This window comes from Thunnus albacares, chromosome 7, assembly GCF_914725855.1.
Source record: "Thunnus albacares chromosome 7, fThuAlb1.1, whole genome shotgun sequence".
NCBI lineage: Eukaryota > Metazoa > Chordata > Actinopteri > Scombriformes > Scombridae > Thunnus > Thunnus albacares.
Genome location: NC_058112.1, coordinates 9,831,281 through 9,850,450, shown reverse-complemented (window position 1 = coordinate 9,850,450; position 19,170 = coordinate 9,831,281). Strand labels below are relative to the sequence as shown.

The 19,170-nt window shown below is 39.6% G+C and overlaps 2 protein-coding genes across 9 annotated transcripts in view; both read left to right on the top strand.

The window, feature by feature from the left end:
* bicd1a (bicaudal D homolog 1a) overlaps nt 1-6,259 on the top strand; it is a 37,576-nt gene extending 31,317 nt beyond the window's left edge. For 2 of the 6 annotated variants that reach the window (XM_044357486.1, XM_044357487.1), the window contains exons 9-10: nt 1,610-1,689; nt 3,986-6,259. In XM_044357486.1, the coding sequence (XP_044213421.1) occupies nt 1,610-1,689; nt 3,986-4,088 (183 nt within the window). In that variant the 3' untranslated portion in view covers nt 4,089-6,259. Of the gene's footprint in view, nt 1-1,609; nt 1,691-3,985 lie in introns of those variants that run through there. The other 4 variants (XM_044357490.1, XM_044357488.1, XM_044357491.1 and 1 more) reach the window with 3 other exon arrangements.
* A 1,260-nt stretch (nt 6,260-7,519) lies between these two features.
* The window catches only part of fgd4a (FYVE, RhoGEF and PH domain containing 4a), a 51,135-nt gene continuing 39,484 nt past the window's right edge, over nt 7,520-19,170 (top strand). The window contains exons 1-2 of one of the 3 annotated variants that reach the window (XM_044355747.1): nt 12,230-12,763; nt 12,935-12,992. In XM_044355747.1, coding sequence (XP_044211682.1) covers nt 12,752-12,763; nt 12,935-12,992 — 70 coding nt within the window. In that variant the 5' untranslated portion in view covers nt 12,230-12,751. Of the gene's footprint in view, nt 7,883-12,229; nt 12,993-19,170 lie in introns of those variants that run through there. The other 2 variants (XM_044355745.1, XM_044355746.1) reach the window with 2 other exon arrangements.

Below are 19,170 nucleotides of genomic sequence, written 5' to 3'. Positions count from 1 at the left end.
TGGGGCGTCGCCACACCCAGCACTGATATACAATGTGAACACAGTTCCCAGAAACCTCAGGATTAGGTGGGATACAGAGAGGAGGAATAACTGGTTTCATGTGTCTGCGGTTTGGACATACAGAAGGAAGAAGGAGCCCTTGGCTGCTGTTGTTATGGTTAAATGAAAGATGGACTGCTTAGAATTTTAATAAACAACTTTCAAATTAAATATCAGGAATCTTTCTATGCATCTGAATAGCTGCTAACATAATAGGTGACAGATCATGTACAGCTCTCCTTCAATACAGGGAAACGTTTCAAAGTGAAAACCAAGCAAGAAATGGCTGCAGGATCTGCTTCAGCATTCAGTGACTTGCAGTACCTCCCTGTGGCAGACTCAGTGAATTACATCTTTTTTTCCACATTTTGTTAACATGTAATTTAACTAATCTATGCTTATACGCCTAAGAAAATATTTATTTTATATCTATGCCGCAAAAGTATATTCCTTCCGGTTCATTAATGCATGCTTAATTTTATAATATATCAAGTTCTGTCAAAGAGCATTCGACAGGATTAAAGTGTGTTACACTGTTGATCTGTAGTAAGCAAAAACCTTACAGTCTATGGGAAAAACCAGTCAGACCTCCTCTCTGTGCCTCAACCTCCTCTTGGATTGTCTTCTCTTTATTCCTCCTCATCGCTCATGTGTAGTATCAAAAAGAAAAGCAAAAGGGGACAAACTAAATCCATATATTCCTACACTGATTACCAATGCCTCGACAAGCCTCTCTCACAGAAATGCCGGTTCTTACCACAAGATGGCAGTGTCTGATCACATTTCCATTTTCTTTCCTGTCAAATGCTGTTTGAACTTTTCTCTCTCTCTCTCCCTTATCATATTGTATATCAGACAAGTGTTCATTGGGTATGACTGGTGTGGATTTACAAGGGAGTTTGAGAATATAATGGCAAAGAGCAGCAGGTGCTCTGGAGTAGAGCTGCTCTGGGTTTTTCAGCATGAGCCCCGCTGTGTCTGTCCTCTGTTTTTGTGATATACAAATCAATACAATATTGGATTTTCATGTCTGTGTGTGTAAATATCTCCATGTCTCTGTCTGTCTTTGTGTTTTCCACTTCCAGTCCAGAGATTGGTCCTGTCAGTGTGGTCAGATGAGACTGGTTTACAATGTTAGCTGCATTCACATATGTGCAAGTGTATACTGTAACTGGCATGCAGGGGAATATGTCCGCTAGGATGTACTCAGCCTGACTTCAAGTACTTTACTCTGTTTCTACTCATCTTTTTCTATTGCTATTCTTGTTCTCTTTTCTCTTTGACAGCTCCATTAATCTGCACTGTGAAACATGTATTTGCATAACAAAAGGAGAATTCACATTTCCTCTCCAAGATAAACCAAACGAAGTAAAAATAGAGGATATAAAGTACAGATATTATGCAGAATTATAAATGCATATGGATAACATAAGTCAGAGCAGTCAGACTACAGTAGCAGTCAGTGTCATTGTCTCTGACAAGGCCTGCTCCTGTCTTGTCTTCCCTGTTTTCTCTGTCCTATTGTCTAACCCTGAGTGTCACCACTGTGTATATCTGTCTAATTTATCAGTTTCTTGTAGATTGTCAGCAGCCTGCTGCATCGTCACTCTCCCCACAACTAAGGCGAGGGAGAGCCTCCCTAGCCCGCAGGTAACACGCTGTAGAACCAGCTAGTAGTAGGTTCATTGACATCTATCTATCTATCTATCTATCTATCTATCTATCTATCTATCTATGCAAAAAGTACACAGCTCCTAACTGCAGCCAATTACATCCTATTTAATGTACACGGACTTTTTATAATCTTGTTGCATACCTGCATCTGGAAGATAGATAATCCTGCATGCTCTCAGTTCACTTTACATAAACTAGTTATGCACCAATTATGAAACCTTTAAAAACCTTGTTCTGCATAAATGATAAACACTTTTCATTGGGAAAGGGAAGTGAAGGGATTCTTTTTCACTTTGCATTCACAGTGTTTTTGCATGACGGTTTTATATACATGCTATCACTGTATACATTACCGGTCAAAAGTTTGGACACACCTTCCCATTCTCTTGAATGAGAAAGTGTGTCCAAACTTTTGACTGGTACTGTGTATCTAATATCAACTCTCCCTTTTTTTACTTGCAATTTAAAAACATGATTTTAAATTATGACTTTGTTCCAAAGTGAAAGCTCAACTTTGAATGTGGCTTTAGTTTCTCTCTTATAGACCTTCACAGCAGACATTTTGACTTGTCATACTGTAGCAGAAAAAGCACAGGTGTAGCTAATAACAGTAATGATGGAAGCCATGCCAGTGAGCTAGTATGCACAAAGGCAGGGACTGGGGCACCTAACTGGAATCCAGCTTTAATTAACGTTCACTAGTGACACATGTGTTTGACAAGTCTATGAGAAATATTAGCATAAGCACTGTATTCAGTCACTATCATGTGGCCAGAATTATTGTTTGTTTACCAACTGACTGGACAACAATTCATCCATCTTTATATTGGTCACTAGATAGAGACATTCATGCAAAGCATTTAGGAATCTGCTGACAGATCTGAGGCAATGTTTGGTTGTAGCGTTGTGCTGGTTAGTAGGGGTGTGCCCGATACAAATATGTCATTCAGCAAAGCACAAATTGTTGTTTTTTTACGAGTATTTATTTCATACAAATATTTTTAAAATTATTTGTTTTCAGGAAGAAAAAATAAACACCAGCGTGCAGGTCAGTTACATCGCTTTCTCAGTCTCTCTCCTCTACTCCGCTGGTACGTCTATCAGCAGGCCTTAACGAGAGGAGTCACATCCACCTGCTACATGATGCACATTTCCTTATTTTGACATCACTCCTGGAGTTGGGGGTGTTCCCCAGAGATAAAGCTGAGCTACTGACACAAGCGCTCCCAAGGGACTCTCCACAACCTGTTGTTCCTTCTCCTTTCCACAAAGTTAGGTTGTAAAAAATAGGCAATAAATAAAAAGTGCAAAGCAAGAATCACCTTTGAAGTTCTTCCCTAAATGTTACACGCTGTGCTGTCTCTGTGTTATGAGTGTATAAATAAGTAGAGGTCTGTCTGCGCATTGGCAATGCACTCAGTTTAGCTCAGTAGTCAGCGGAGTCATCTATGATCTGGGAGACTTGAGTTCAAGACACAGTGTGGGGACCTCCATCATAATCAATAGTTTATTCATAAACACTTATTTTAACACTTGAATATTCTAAAATTAAAAGCGTAATTAAAACAAAAACTGGATTTTTACACCTATTTCCAGTTTTATTCGAATACAAATACAAATATAAATAATTTTGCTACCTCAACAAATATAGATACAAATACAAATACTCGGCTCTCTGCACATCCCTACTGGTTAGCCTATACTTTTATTCTCTGGTTTTATTCTGTAGATGTTCTCACCAAATACTTTGTCTTGAAGTAGCCTTTCCTTGTGTCTGGGTGGTTTTAAAGGAATAGTTTGACATTTGCTTTCTTTACAAGAGTTTGATGATGGTAATATGAAGCTACATGTTGTATCTCGCTTGCTTAATCCTTACAAAAACTGAAGTGTAAAAATGACAGTTTGTCTTTTAATGGGGGTGGGGGGGTGTTAGACCTTTGGACTGAGGCAGGCTAGCTGTTTCTCCCTGTTTCCAGTCTTTGTACTAAGCTAAGCTAACGGGCTACACTAGCTTCATATTTACTGCACAGACATGAGATCAATCCTCTCATTTAAGGAAAGAAAGTGAATAAGCGCCTATCCCAAAATGTAGAACTATTCCCTCAGAAAACCACATCAGTCTTTTGGACCTGACATCTTCTTTTTTTTTTTTTTTTTGGTGCAACCTTATTCTTCCAACAACAGTTTTTCTTTCCTTCATAGCCTTTAGATTACCTGTGTTTATCATTCACTATTATTTATTCTTTTCTCCTGTGTCTCTGCATCCTTTCAGTCCTAAATTTGCGGCAGACCTCCAGGAACACCAAGCAGTCCTTCTCTCCCCCTGCGACCCTCGTAACTGCCTGGCCCAGCAACCTCAGCCCCCTGGCACCTAACTTCACTGCTCCAGCCCAGGCCCTGGCCTCGGTCTGGTAGGAGTCATGCAGAGACAAAGACATTCTGGATAGGGGTTCCCTCAGTTTAACCCCCTCCCCAACCTTGTAGTCCAACCAGGTGCTTACTGGACTCTGTGACCCCCCCAAGCACTACATGGCCCGGCACCGACAGGCCTCCTAGTTACCTGGGTCGCAGAAGAGGAGCAGGACGCTTTCTTCTTCTCTGGAAGTGACATCCTGTCCTGGAAACAGAAAATTGGGAACTGAACTGAGATGCAAAAGCCAGAGTGACAAATCATGGGAATCTTTTCCCTCATTTGTATTAGTATTTATTCATAATTTATTAACTCAATTGATTATTTATTTACATATTGATTTGTGACAAGTTTCTGAGATATTTATTACTGGAATGTTTTTTTTCTGTTTGTCAGTCATTCTTCAGGATGGAAGTCAAGACGTGTTTTACTTCTGTGGTGAAGACTTCAGTGATCACAGACAACTTGGCACATTCACAACTGTTCACGGCCAATTCTGTTCTCTTCAAGAAAGGAAAACCAATGAACCCAAAAGCAAAACGTCCTTATTGCAAAAGTTTTTACTGGTCTAGTAAAAAGGTCTAAAACTTGCCTAACACACTAAACATCATGTCATACAATACAGCATTGAAAAAGTTAGATTTTGTCAGTGTAATAATCAAAAAATAAGTAAAAAATTTAATTACAAGAAAATAGTTTCTTGTGGTGGTGATGGGTGGATTTCAAATACCTTTCTAACGTCACTAGTCTTTCTTGGGATGCTTGTGGTTTTTTTATACAAAGATTTTTTGCAAATCATGTGCATAAAAGACTATTTTATACCTCCTTTTATTTTTATTTGTTTTTACAGCAGACTCTGGTGATGTGATTGTGTCTGTGACATAGCTCAGATCTCTTTAGAGACTGAGATAGATGAGAGGCTGAGAGTGTTTGAGATCAGGACTAGGGCTGTTGGCCTGGGTTTTTGCCTTTTGAGTTGCACAGGTTTAAGTGACCATAGAGTGACTTGACCTCCTTTTTTTTAACATTAGTTGTGAACAGAGGATTCTCCAAAGGTGTGCCTCTTCTTGAGTTACCGTCACCATCACGTTTATGTTGTATTCTTACCATAAAGTATTCTCTGTCTTCTCCGTTAGCTTTCACTGGTTTGCCCAGAAAACTGTTATCTTACCCCTACTACACCATGACAGTGATAAAAAAGTGTTACTGAAATGACAGTTTACTATCCCAAGCTACACTTGTCTATCATTGTAACAGCTCTACATTTAGCTGTCTCCACATGCGTCCTCCAAACAGTATGCAATACTGTCCAAGCACAATTATGTACTATGCATTATAGCAATACAGTAGCAGCGGTCGTAGACTGATCTGGATAAGATTTAACTGATCTTTTAACCATTTCCGTCACCATGAATTAACCAGCAGGTTGACAAGAAAGGTAAGACAGCAGAAGTGTCCCCAACTTTCTTCTCACAGTCCCAGCACTACTGTCAGCCTCCTTTGGCAACTCAACAGTTGACACAATGAAGGTGTTATTTCTTTCAGTTTTGGTCAGAGAGGAACAGAGCAAAGTCTGCCTGACATAGAAGGAATTTGTGACGTTTGTTGCATAATTGATTTGCCTTTGTCTTTCTACCCTCATACTGTTTTTAACATCAGTGTCTTTTCTCTACACTGCACTGAACAAATACTTTTGCCAGATGGATAAGAAATGGATAAACTACAACTACATAGCCAGTAAAGTGTTGTAAGATAAAAGCATTTCTGTTATAACAACGATGAATGAGTGGACTCTTTCTGTTCTCTCTCTCTGTGTGTATGTACATTTGTTGGATTTGTCTTTGTTAACAGTGTAGATTGCATTATAGATTACTTTTGCAACTACAGAGTGATGAAAATATTTGTGGTCCAAAAGTATCATCTGAACCCATGCAGGCTCATTGGTGACCTAACTCTCTTGGTTTGTTTGCACAATATAGCAGTGGATGGAGAGAGACTAATCCAATGAAAGAGAAAAAAACATGTTTTAAAAAGAATGATAGCTGTATGCTGTACTACAGTGGATTTTACAGTTTCTCCTCCATTTAAAACAGTGTTTCATTGGTTTCACAAATAAATAAAAGATTTGTCCTTGGATTTGTATGTGACTTTGTTTTTGTGTCTATTTCTTCATGTATCCCTGCACTCAAGAAAGATTAAAAAGTTAAAAAAGAAGAAAAAAAGAAGAGATACTTGTGTTTGTTTATCTGTATCAATTTAAGCAGACTTTAACAGAACAGGATGACTTCTTTTAAAGCACAAAGGATGCACAAGGACTGTGATTTGAATCAGTACAGAGAAATAAAGCAATCTGTTGCAGACAGATGACGAGGTAATTAGAGGAATGACAACAGATGACACATCAGCAAAGATACTCAGCTCATCTGATTATAAGAAGATCATCACTGTGTTTTGGTTCTAATGGTATGTTACTCTTGGCAAGTCCTGATCAAGCTGGCTCCCTCTTCAATTTCCTGCTCCAGTTGTGTCTTGGTTTCCTGAATACTTTGATAATAGTATTTTCAGTTGATATTGGTATGTAAACTTCTTCCAAATGTAGTTCCCAAACAAATCCTGAGTCCATCTGTTGACTGACGAAAAGATTTAGCTCAGAGAGAAGAAAATGCTTTTATTACTGTGATGAAGCAAGTTTCATTTTTTAAGTAGCTTGCTCACCATTATTAGACTGCATGACTGCAAACCAGACACCATACAGTAGTATACAAACACCCTGTGTGAACTGTTGTGCCAAAACCACAGATGAATCCAATTTGTGTGGTAAAATGTTGATTCATCTGAGCTGTAATCAATTAGTAGACAGTCACATGGATTCAGAAGTCAATTCCTGCCAGGAAAATAACAAAATAAGGAAATATTTAAAATGATCATTGAGAGAATTCTCATTCTTAATTATGACTTAATTTGTTTAATACAGTCAGAATAATGGCTTGTCATTTTTACTTACTGACTTACTTGATTTACATAATTAGGCTACATACTACCATCATTTTGATTATGACCAATCACAATAAGTTACTGAAATTGTGAGTACTGGTGACTTAATAAATCACAATCATGGTTTATTATCTCATGAGTAATTTTGCATCTTATAATATCCAGTTAATTTATTATAATTATGATTTATTATCTCATAAATCCAAGTATGCCAAAATGAAGACTATATTTCGAAAGTGACCTATCATATTGATATGGTGTCTCATAAATCTTTGTATGTGTCTGTGCGTATATGTGCCAATAATCTGGACATAGTAGTACAATAACAGGGAGGTCTGCGCGCCAGTAGTACTCACTGAGGGGAGAGAAGGGTGGGGCTTGGGAAACACCCCCATCAAGGTGACATTGTAGGTGGATTAGTGGACGAGGCCACCTGTCGCATGCTTACAGCTGTGTACTGGACTCTGGTGTGTGATCACTTTTATGATGTCATTTATTGACTCGGAGAGACTGTGCAGATATTTTCCTTTACAGGCGCGTATGGGCTGCCGCTGCGCAGCTGGACGCGTTGCTAAGTTTCTTGCAAGGAGGGGATCGCCCTTCTTAAACTTTTCATAGTTACTCTTGGGGTTATTTTGAATGCGCATTACCTACATATCTCAATGCTGGAGCGGCCAGTGCCACACAGAAGAATGGACGGCTTTAGAAGAGTTGCTTTTCGCAAAAAAACACGAGGTCTGGAAACTGCGGAGCTAGAAGAAGAAGGTGAGATTTTAGGGAATGCTGCCAAACTATTTTCATAACGAAACCATATCTACACCATCTCAAAACTAGTTCAAGGGATTCAAAGTGATATTCTTGGACATAAGAGATATTTTTTCAGATTTTCAAAATTATACTTTGGTTTACGTTTTATCTGGACTGGTTTATCTGATTTATTACATACATGAGGACTTTGCGCACTCTCTTGTACTGTTCGATGTAAGAGCATGAGTAAAATGTGAGGAATTATCACAGGTGCTTCAGACTATGACTGAATTCATGGTGACTCATTGTTATGACTTGCTCCCTGTTACATGTGTTGTATTAGCCATTGTGTGTTTTTGTCAGTCTGGTTGGGAAAGCATGGAATGGCCAGACTGTAACACACCTACATTATAGCCCTTGTTTACACACCAGGTATGAATGTTTCAGAGGCAAGTCCCGGCCTGTTGTGTAACCGCCTACATGCTGAAGGGTACATTTTCCTTCACTTCATGGGAAGTCTTGCAATTGTGACTCTGTGCAGGATATTTGTCTGAGGAACATGTCAAGAGTAGTACTCTGATTGGCACTCTTGCATTACTGTAATGTACTGTATCACATCCTTGATCACTTTTAAAGACAGTTTTAGGATTTGTCTCCACGCAGGCTTCTAGATGGATCCATGCAGAGCTGAAGCCTGACAGCTTTGACTGAAAGCTTGTCATTAAGGCTTTAGTCCTTGGTGATTCTCCAGGTATATTTCTCAGAAAGCAGGGATCCAAATACATATCAGCACTCCTGCAGTCGATGTATTGTCTGGACATGACCAACTGAAACAGGAGATGTTTGCATAGCTTCGTCTTATCTTGCAACTCTGCGGAGTACCTGAGCAAACCTGTAGATTAGGATACTCTACTGTACTCGCAGTTATATGTGAACTTTGGCCACTGTGGTTGATTGTGCCACCGTTAAGATCTGGCAAGTTGTGCTGAGCTCGTAAGGTGCAGTTTGTTGGACCCAGTCACACCTCCCAGGTAGTCAGGAAGTGAGGTAATCACTAGAATACCCTGTGATATTATCTGTCTGTGAATCAGAGGATGTGTGTGTTGGTAATACTGGAGTCAAATGCACTGGAGTCATAGAGAGTCACATATAGAGTCATATCACAGTTCAAAAATACATTTCGTCTGGTCATCACATCATTTCATCAGTTTTCGCAGAAGTAAAACTAACCTTGACAATGTGAACTGTGCTTGATTTTATGAAGTGAAAGCAATGATTAAAACAAAAATAACTTATTTCCCCTGTCACAGCTGAATAGTAATTCCTTCCATTTGACTTGGTCCAAGACGACTCTTACTGATCCAGCATTTTTATCATGCCTGGCTGCATGCATGCCTTTCAGCAGAGAAGCAGCCCTACACTTTTAATGATTTGTCATTATGACTCCATCCTCTTTTATAAGATTCTCTGGAGTGGCATAAAATGGGTTTTTATGTTATTTATGCTGAAGGAGATGCTAAATTATGTCTGTTCTGATCCCTTCTTCCTGCACACATGGTTAGGAAATAACAAGTCATTAACTTTGTTGTCCTTTCTGAGTGGGTCATTGCTGAAGGTAAATTACAGGACATTGTTATCCTGCCATAACTCCATTTTATAGCCATTTTTGGGTGTGCACGCTGCCTGTCTGTATTTTCAGAAATTTTCAGTGTAAGCTCTTGCGTAATAGAGTATGGTTGTCACATATATCACCATCATATTCTCTTTAAATTCCATCACACATTTCAAAGAAGTGTATTTGTTTTTGTGCATCTCTCCTGTGTGTAGATGAGTTTATATAAACTGTATTTTTCAGTTCCTTCTATTAGCATAGTGAAATATATCTTGTGTTTAAAGCAGAAATAGCTTGGGGCATTTAGGTTTGAGATGGTGCTACTGTGAGGACGGCTTTATCAGCCTCCAACAATGGAGCTGTTTGTTTTCTGTGTGCTAAGATAGAGGCAGTGGGACTGTATGAATCAGATGCTGTGTGGCCTGCTAGCCTACTGCTGCTGTTATTGTTTTGGTGCACTGATGCCCATTCATCCTGAACTGAACCCTCTTACTGTCTTCTATTGGCTTTAACTCACTTCAGGCTACAGTGCTTTCTTGTGCAGCTTGGTTTATGATGGTTTGAAAATGATTACTCTTCATGAGTACTTGCTGTACAACGTCAATAGATATTACCCCTAAATCACACCTCCTGACATGTAGATTCATTGCTTAATGCTTGATGAACTTGGCATGAATCAAATTCTAAAATGTCTTTTGTGGTCATACCAAAGTTAAAGTCCTAAATAACCCATGAACAAAACAGAGTCTCATCTCCTCACAATAAGACTCAAGTTGAATATCAAATTCACTTAGCACTCAAAATTTGGCATTTTTACTCTTTCAGAGACACTTTTGGTAACTAGGATATGCAAACAAGCAAATATTCAATCTAATATCAGACAGAGTAGTAATACAACTTATTATCATGACCCATTGTGAGCATTTCATAGGCTCTGAGATGAAGTCTTTACTTGTTTGTGAAAGTACAAGAGAAGGACAAGACAAAAATCTTGCTCCTTTGTTTTTACTAAGTTTTTAGATGTGTCTCAGAAAGCTTACAGTAATTAAGAAAGCTGCCTTTGCATTTACATTTAAAGGATAAGGCTGCTGATTTTCTATATTTTTCTTATTGTCAACAAGTCTCATTCGCAGAGCCAAACCCACAATGAATATATACTTACAAATATCATGTGTAGGATCAGTTCATTGTTGATTTGGCTCTGCACATAAGATTTGTCGACAATAAAAAAAATATAGGAAATCACCAGTTGTATCCTTTAAGGCTTCAATTCAGTAATATATTCAAGTATGTCATTGTAATTGTCTCAAACTGTACCTAAGGAATTACAGTTTTTCTGATTTTTTTTCAAAGCTTTGTTGTCATTAGTTTGTTCCCATAAATCCTGTTTTTAACTGTGTTTTCCCACAATATCCTGTTCTTTGCACACTGATCAGGTCATGTGACTGAGGAGGAAATCTCATCCTGATAGAGCCAGTAAGCCAGTCAGTAAGCCTCAAGTGAAGAAATATGAATGACTTTACCATGTTGCCAGATCAATATGCTGCATATGTAACTAGTGCATGGTGTGACTATGATGTCTCGACTAGTTCTCAAAGATTTTTTTAATCTCAGGTTGCACAAACACAAAGGCCATAAAAAAATTTCCATACCTCGCCAAGTGGCTGTAAATCTCTTGATAAAATGAAGGAATGCAGGATTTCCTTACTTGAATCTCTTCCCTGAGTTTACTCCGTGTCTAGCAGAGATGTCTCAGACCAGACGTAATTGTGTGTGGAGGTGGTTATAGGTTTGCTCAGATGATAATCTCAGTGGGTGCGAGCTCCACTCAGCAGAAAATGAGTAATACACCTGTGTGTAATATTCCTCAGCTGTTGTGTGTGCATGCTCTCACAAACGCACTTACACACCAGTATTTCCCATAAAGTCTGAAACGCTCTAGTTAAGCAAATGTTCCAGTAGATAGAGGTAAATGCTAAAAAAAAAAAAAAAAATTCACCCATTGACCACCAGATGGACCTACATGCTCAGTATTTGAGGAAGACAGGTGGAGTCATATGTACTCCTTCACCCCTTCACCCCAAAGCAGCCGTGCATGTACACCATATCCTGAGTTCCTCAAAATCATACTTTTTTGCTCTTTAACAATTTCGTTTTGACTCACTAATATTAAAACAGGGAAGAGTGTCAGTCTATCCCTAACACACACACGTGCATGCACTGTTTCTCTCATTCTGGTAAGACAGGACATGTCTCACAAATACCAGCAGGGAAAACAATGAAGTGGATAGAGGAAACTAACAATGAGCTACTTTTGGACTGTTTCTATAGAAATGTGTACAACTTTTCCAGAATAGAGGGTTGGGTAACAATAAAGACTTAATTAGTAACCACATGTTTTTGCACGTGCACCTTTTTATTTCACACAGCATTAAAGGCCGGCTTGTTCTCTAATTGAGTTTCTAATTTACTGTCATCACTGTAAATATTTATTTCACCTCCAAACTGTATCTATTTTGTGTTTGATACACTGAGTTGTGGCAAATATGAAACACTGTCAGAGCTTATTAGTGTGAATCCCTGTATCTCAGGTCAACGTGAGCCTTAATATCCGCTGTGTTTCAGCCAGGACATACTGTTTTTCTTTCCATGTGCCAGCCAGTGTTTCCTGACTGCAGTGTGTGTTGTTTCCTCTCCTCCTGACTGACATTGTTAGCCTGTGAGGTTCTTCCCAGAAAGCTACTGTACTCTCTTTTACCTTACAAGCTCAGTCTGAGCTCAGCAAAGGAGAACACAGACCTGTCGCACTGGCCCGCTGGACTCTGGAAGCCACTTTGAGGAAGTTTACAGAGAGGACGATGTGAAGCAGTTGCCCTTGTTTTTTTCCGCTCACCTTTGCGAAATTAAGTACATCCCGTCTAAAAGAGGACAGAAAGATGTAAGGTGTTGGTGGATGACTCATCTGTGTCTGCAGTGCTGTCTGTCTACGTTTGAGTAGGAGAGTATAGTTGGTATCAGCATAGCATCTAGTCAGGGTCTCCTGTGCCTCTTTGTTCACTGGCTGAGGTAGAGGAAGGAAGGAGAGAAAGTGGCCAAACAGAGGTGTATTTTAGGTCGCCGTTACTACATAGGAAATGAAACTTGAGCAATAGTTATTAGTATTTTACTGTACACCTCTCTTTCTCCACTGTTTCAACTGCGTTCTTCCCACCGGCTGGGACACAGCATGGACTACCTTGCCCTTGCCACCAGCTCCCGGAGGTTCTGTCTGAGATATGTTGCCTCGGGTAGGTGATCCTTAACAAACAGGGAGCACAGGCTGGACAACACAGTAAGGATGAGCACTGTAGCTAGTTGAATATATGTGTTAGGAGATCTTGGGTTGGTATTTCATCTTTTTTTTTTTTTTTCTTTTATCAAAAATTAACACTGGACTGACAATGAAACGTCGGCGCAAGTACTGGTTTTGGAGGAGGAAAGGTAAAAACGCAATGATGTGTCTGCTCTGCTGTTATGGTAAGATTTTGCTGTGCATTGACAAATCTAATTTTATGGGGATGAGTTGATGTTAAATGATGAAAATTATTGTTAACAAGTGAAGAAAAGTTCTTTTTTTTTCTCAGCCCATCCTTTCACAAACATTATCCCTGACTCATCCCTCATTACCATACAACATTCATCCCTGCAGCTTTATTATCCTTACTTGACTGGCATTTAGATAATCTCTATTTTCAACCAGTGAGTTGGATCCATTTTCTAATATTATCATCTGGCTGCTCTCCCGCTTTCATTTTCCACTCTGTTGATGTGCTGCCTCTGACCATGTGGTTTGTGGAAAGACTAGAGCCGCACAAAAATAAGAGCAAATTATCTTAAAAGGTCTCTACAGCATACATCTGTAGTTATTATTTCGATGAGGGTTTTGTTGTCTCTGCTGTGCTGATGAAATGCAGCAGTCAGTGGTTTACCAACATGAAGGTTTGGTAGATGCATTTATTGTGGTGTTACTTGTCAGATACAGTGAACGTGTGGATTCACTGAGCCGCAGCATTGGTCTCCATGTGGACCAGCTTGCTGCTGCTGAGCGATAGAGCTGAGTCTGAGGGAGCATTTAAATCCACCATATTGGGGAAAAAAAAGACAGTTTTGTTCTCGGAGGCCTGGGAACCGTTTCCCCCTCTTAAGACCCTTTTTTCGACCACTCTGGCCTTTTGGCAACGTCCCTGATGGCCCATTACCCAACTGCATTTATGTTGTGTGTGTGTGTATGTGTGTTTATATGCAGTGTATTAGAGCATTGGGAATGTGCGTGTGTGTGTGTGTTGTAACATTGCAACCCTTCAACTGTGCACCTTTCTTAGGGTGGTGTGTATTGTTGGTGAGCTGGGGTGAGTCACCCTTAAATAACAGCAGAGGAGAGGAAACACTGTGAGGCTTTCTGCTTTCATTCTCACTGGCAGGAAGGAAAAGGCTGGGAACACCAGCAGGCCCGACTCCTTTCACCACGCTTATTGTTTCGATGTGGGAGGGGGTGTCACAAGCACTAACAGAATTTTAACAGTTTGGGTAAAGGCTGAGATTGAATAATGAGGCGAACTCAGAGTGTGTTTAGCTTTACAAATAATTGATTTAATTTTCATTTTGTGGTGAACTATTCCTTTAAGAACCCTTTAAATATGGTTAATATCAGCAGTGTGGTTTTACTAACCATATTTCAATGAACTGGCTGCTCTTCAAAAACTAAACTCTGATACATGTGGATTACAGTCTATTACATTAACATACTTTAATTCATGGAGGAGATGATAGATGTGAAGTCTCAGTATTTGCCCCCCGGGCTTTTCATTTCACCCTATGTGTTGTTTTTGTTCTACCGAAGGCCATGTGTTCATGACTGTCCAGCAGTGATCGGTGTCAGCTGTCTGGCGTGATAAAAGAAAACCAACAGCTGAGAAAGAAAAGTGTCCCGAAGGCACTGCATGTTTACAGTGAATGAAATTATAGGTCAGACCATATTATTGTTCAAATTAGCAAAAGTTTCATCATCATCAGATGGTCTATTAACTACAAAACTGCAAAACAGCAGCTGTCTATCTGTAGTCCAAATACTCCTCACTGTTGTCAGTTTTGCAATTAAAATTAAAATGCAAACATTTATGATCTCCAGAGGATGATGCCTGGTGACCTCCTGACCTTTCAGCTGTTCTCAGGTGAAAATTCCCCCATTATCGACAGTTTAATCCATGACAAAATATAATGAAAAATGATGAAAACAGATGTCAGAGGATTAATTCCAACATTTTGGAATACTCCTGTAGCACCACCATCTGGCCAAACTTTCCACTACTGCATACAAAAGAAATTTATAAGAAAATTGACATGAAATAATTTTATATTTATGGTATTCTGTGAGTTATCCTCTTGCATCACACTCATGTGTGTATTTTATATCTAGTGTTTTTTTGTTTTGTTTTGTTTTTTGTTTTTTGGTGCAGTTTGCCAACTTGCTCAATGCATGTGAGACATTTTTCTATTGTAGTGTGTCATGACTTTAGAGGCTTGACTTGTTCTTAAAATAGTTACTGATTAATTCCCTTTGTTATTTCCTTGTATGTGCTAAAATGAACTCAGAATCAAAGCAGTTCAACAGCACAATATGACTATATATGACAAAATGATCTAACTGGATAGGATTAGTGTCTGGATGCTTGAGTCTGGAGGAAAAACCTAAAAGTCAGGTGATGTGGTCAGCTGAAAATGATTATGATGAGCAAAAATTTTGTAGTTTGTTTGTTTACACTCGGTGCATCTCTCTGTGGTTGTCAGGGTCTTGTAGTTACTTCCTGGAGGACAGTCTTTATCTTTATCTTTATCTCTGTCTACCGTCATGGTTTTCTATGTTGTTAATATATGTTATTTATTCTTTCTTTCTCTCAAGCATCTCCCTCTCTTTCTCTCTCTCTCTCTCTCTCTGTCTCTCTCTCTCTCTCTCTCTTTTTCTCTCTCTCTGCCTACATTGATCAGCATTCCTCCTTGCATGCCTGAGTCCTGACATTATGCCCACATTGTTTTCCTGACGAGTGACAAGAAATGTGTGCTCACACACACTAATACACACCTTGAGAAATAGCCTAAATTTGTCACTGAAACAGATCTCACAAACTCTATTTATAGTCCAGATAAACACTCAAATGAATAGCATATGGTCCTTTGATGCTTCTAACACCAGCAGTGAGAGGGCGAGTGCTTTGCATCAACATGGTGAACATTACTTTTAGCAAACACAAGTCACCAGAACTCAATCATTTCCTACAGAGCCAAGTAATTGAGAGAAATCTGCCTGATGTGTGGACAGTCAACTATGGATGTATCATGTGAGCTGGATATTGACCCAAGATGGCACCTAATTCATTCCAATGAAACTCACTCACCCAGCGCATGCACCAAAAAAAGACATTCCTGCTTCATAATGCATTAAAATTCCTTTTAAACAACAGTCAACAGTCACAGATGACATTTCTTCATGGCAATATTGGATATATTTGCATGTGATGACATACCTTGATTTGTCAGGTGCTTAGTTCACTGGATTTGCCAGAAACAGTCATCCCCCTGAGGAAAATGTACTATTGGATAAATAATAATGATAATAATAATAATGATAATAATAATAATAATAGATTACATTTATATAGCGCTTTATCTTGATACCCAAAGCGCTTCACAGTGAAGTGGTGAAACCACCACCAGTGTGTAGCACCCACCTGGGTGATGCATGGCAGCCATTTTTGCACCAGAACATTCACCACACATCAGCTTGAGGTGGAGAGGGATTGAATCATTAAGCCAATTACACTGGGGGAGAGAGCCAGGTTATGAATTTTGCCAGGACCTCGGGTAACACTCTACTTTTTGCGATATGTATATGGGAACTTTAATGACCAAAGTGAGTCAAGACCTCGGTTAAACATCTCATCCGAAGGACGGCATCTCCTACAGCACAGTGTCCTCATTACTACACTGGGGCATTAGGATTTTATTAGGACCAGAGGGAAGACTGCTCCCTACAGGCCCACCAACACCACTTCCAGCAGCAACTTAGTTTTTCCCAGAGGGTCCCCAATCCAAGTCCTAGCCAAGCTCACACCTGTTTAGCTTCAGTCATTCAGCAGAACCGGGGAACATAACGGTATGGCTGCTTTCTGGCTGGATGATTTACTGGAATGTTGTATGGAAGAAAACAATTTTGTGGGACAGAGAGCATCATGTGACCTGCAGTTTCTTATTGTCAACAAGCTTATCAGCTGATCAGGCACCATTGACTGAACTTCTTGCCGCTGTAATTAACTGGTATTGAGTGTGATTCTGTTGTGAGTGGAGCTGCCTAATCAGCACTCACCAGCTAACTGTGACTCTTTAACATTATGAAAGCTGCAGTACAAATGTATGAGTTGCTGGTTCATAATGTCGTGGCTTTAGTCAGTACATAGATGAAATTTAAGCCTCTCACGTGGGCTGTCAGAGCACCCGATCAGCAGGTCGACTGAAATTTGATTGCCCTGTTAGAGTGTTAAATGATGTAAAGGGGAACGTAGTCAATCATGTTACCCTGGACATGATTTGTAAAGCCTGCACAGAATAGTAATTCAAACAGGCAGAGTCCTGAGCACATTTAGTACTTTTACACAGGACTTGCAGTATTTCACCTGTGCAATTACAGTTTTTAGACCATTACATTTGACCATTGAATTACACAGGATTAAAATGGCGCTTTACTTGATAAACTGTCTTCTAATAAGGTCAACAAAACAGGATTAAAACAAGTATTTCATCATGCTTAACAGAACAGAACATATAAAAATCCTTCGTGTGTGTGTGCTGTGCGCACATGCTTACACACAAAACATTATCACTGACACACTCACAAACATGAGAATAATGAAGTACTTATCTTTCTCAGTGATCACTCTCAATTCTTATTGTTAAATCAGAGTGGATTATAGTGGGATTTATTCTGTGTGTTTACTGCGAGGAAAGATGAGAAAGATAAGGTGGATAATGAAATCATTCAAGCATCTTCTATGTTGAGTTGGTTTCAAATGCTCTCGGTAAACTAATTGTTTAATCAATTTGGTGTCTAGATAAATGCTGTCTGGTTGTCTGGCTGTGTTATTATCCATCTCGTAGCGCCGCTCACAACCCGCTCTGCTCAGTCAGTGCTGATTTTAGCAGGATGTCGTTTTTTCAGGCTCAGATTGACAGCAGGGAAGGCATGTGTGTGTGTGTGAGTGTGTGCCACGCTGACTATGGGAACTAATCCAGGGTGGGTTGTTCCTGTGATGCAGGGGCAGATGCCAACCCGTTGCCTGCCGTGCCCTCATGACAGATGTGCCCTGCTGCTGTAGAGATGGAGATTCAGCCTCTGTACCTTGTTTGCTGTGTGTCTTTGTTGCTTTTGTTCTCGTGTGTGTGTGTCTATAAACACTCATGTGTCTGCAGACAATACCCATCATTCATCATTGACCTTCATAATGTGCATGGTGCACCGGGAGGAGGAGAGAGTCAATGAAAACAGCAAGGGCTCAAATGCTGTGTGTGCATGGCATATATGAGTGTGTGTGTGTGTGTGTGTATCTGCTTGTGAACATGTGCACATGCAAATTATGTGATGTGGGTTTAATTAATGATGTGTGTGTGGGAGGCCAATGGTTCTACGCTTGTAGAGATGTGGTGGGTAATGGCCTGGAGCCATGCTGCTCTCCTCCCCTCTCCTCTCTTCTCAGGCCAAAGAGAGAAGAAAGAGATAGATGGTGGAGGGAGAAATGAACGGAGTGCTTGGTGGTTGTGATAGACAGAGGAGGTGCTGAATGGAAGGGGAAACGTCAGCTGCAGTGGTAAGGTGTCAGAAAAAGTGTGAGGTGGGCAGAGTGTGTGTGCATCTGTGGTGAGTGGGAGTTAGGTAGTGAGGCATAAAGAAGGAGAGGACAGAAGAAAATATATGCACATAATTGTGCTGTTACATGGTTCAAGGTTGGACTAAAAAAAATGAAAAAATCCAATGGAGATACACCAATTCAAGTTTAGAAGCCAGCCGTATCAGTCCAGTTTGAATCCTTTAAAATCAATGTGAGTTGTAGGTGTTTCTTTCATTGTAATACTACCAAAACATACTGAAAAAGTTGAGTGGTTTTGACAGTTTGAATGTAGGTTGAATTGAAAAGTTGAATTGTTGATGAGCTTTCCATTCTGCAGAGCCAAACAGAAGAAAAGGACTAGTGTAGGAAGAAATTCCTGTAAATCTCACATAGACACACTGAGCTGCGGTCATTTTTAGGTTTCACATTTTTACTTGAAAATAAAAGTAACTCTTTGAACTTGTGCTTTCACGTAAGGTTTTGCATGTTTTTATTATTGTTGAATGAATCAGCTCTGTTGCTTTTTACAAGTTCAGACCTGTAATACTTTTAGCAATAATCAAATTATTAAATGCAATTGTGTGGGCCCAATATGAGATTTGAGGATACATAAAATAATCTGTAATGCAGTATTGCAGTGTTAACACCATAAAAGTTTGCAGAAACTCAACTGGAAATGATCCCACAATGAGAGAGAGACCGATCACAGTTTATTAGACTGTTTTTCATATAATGTGCTTTTGTTAATTTGCTGAAGGGCCTCTATCTTAATCTAAGAA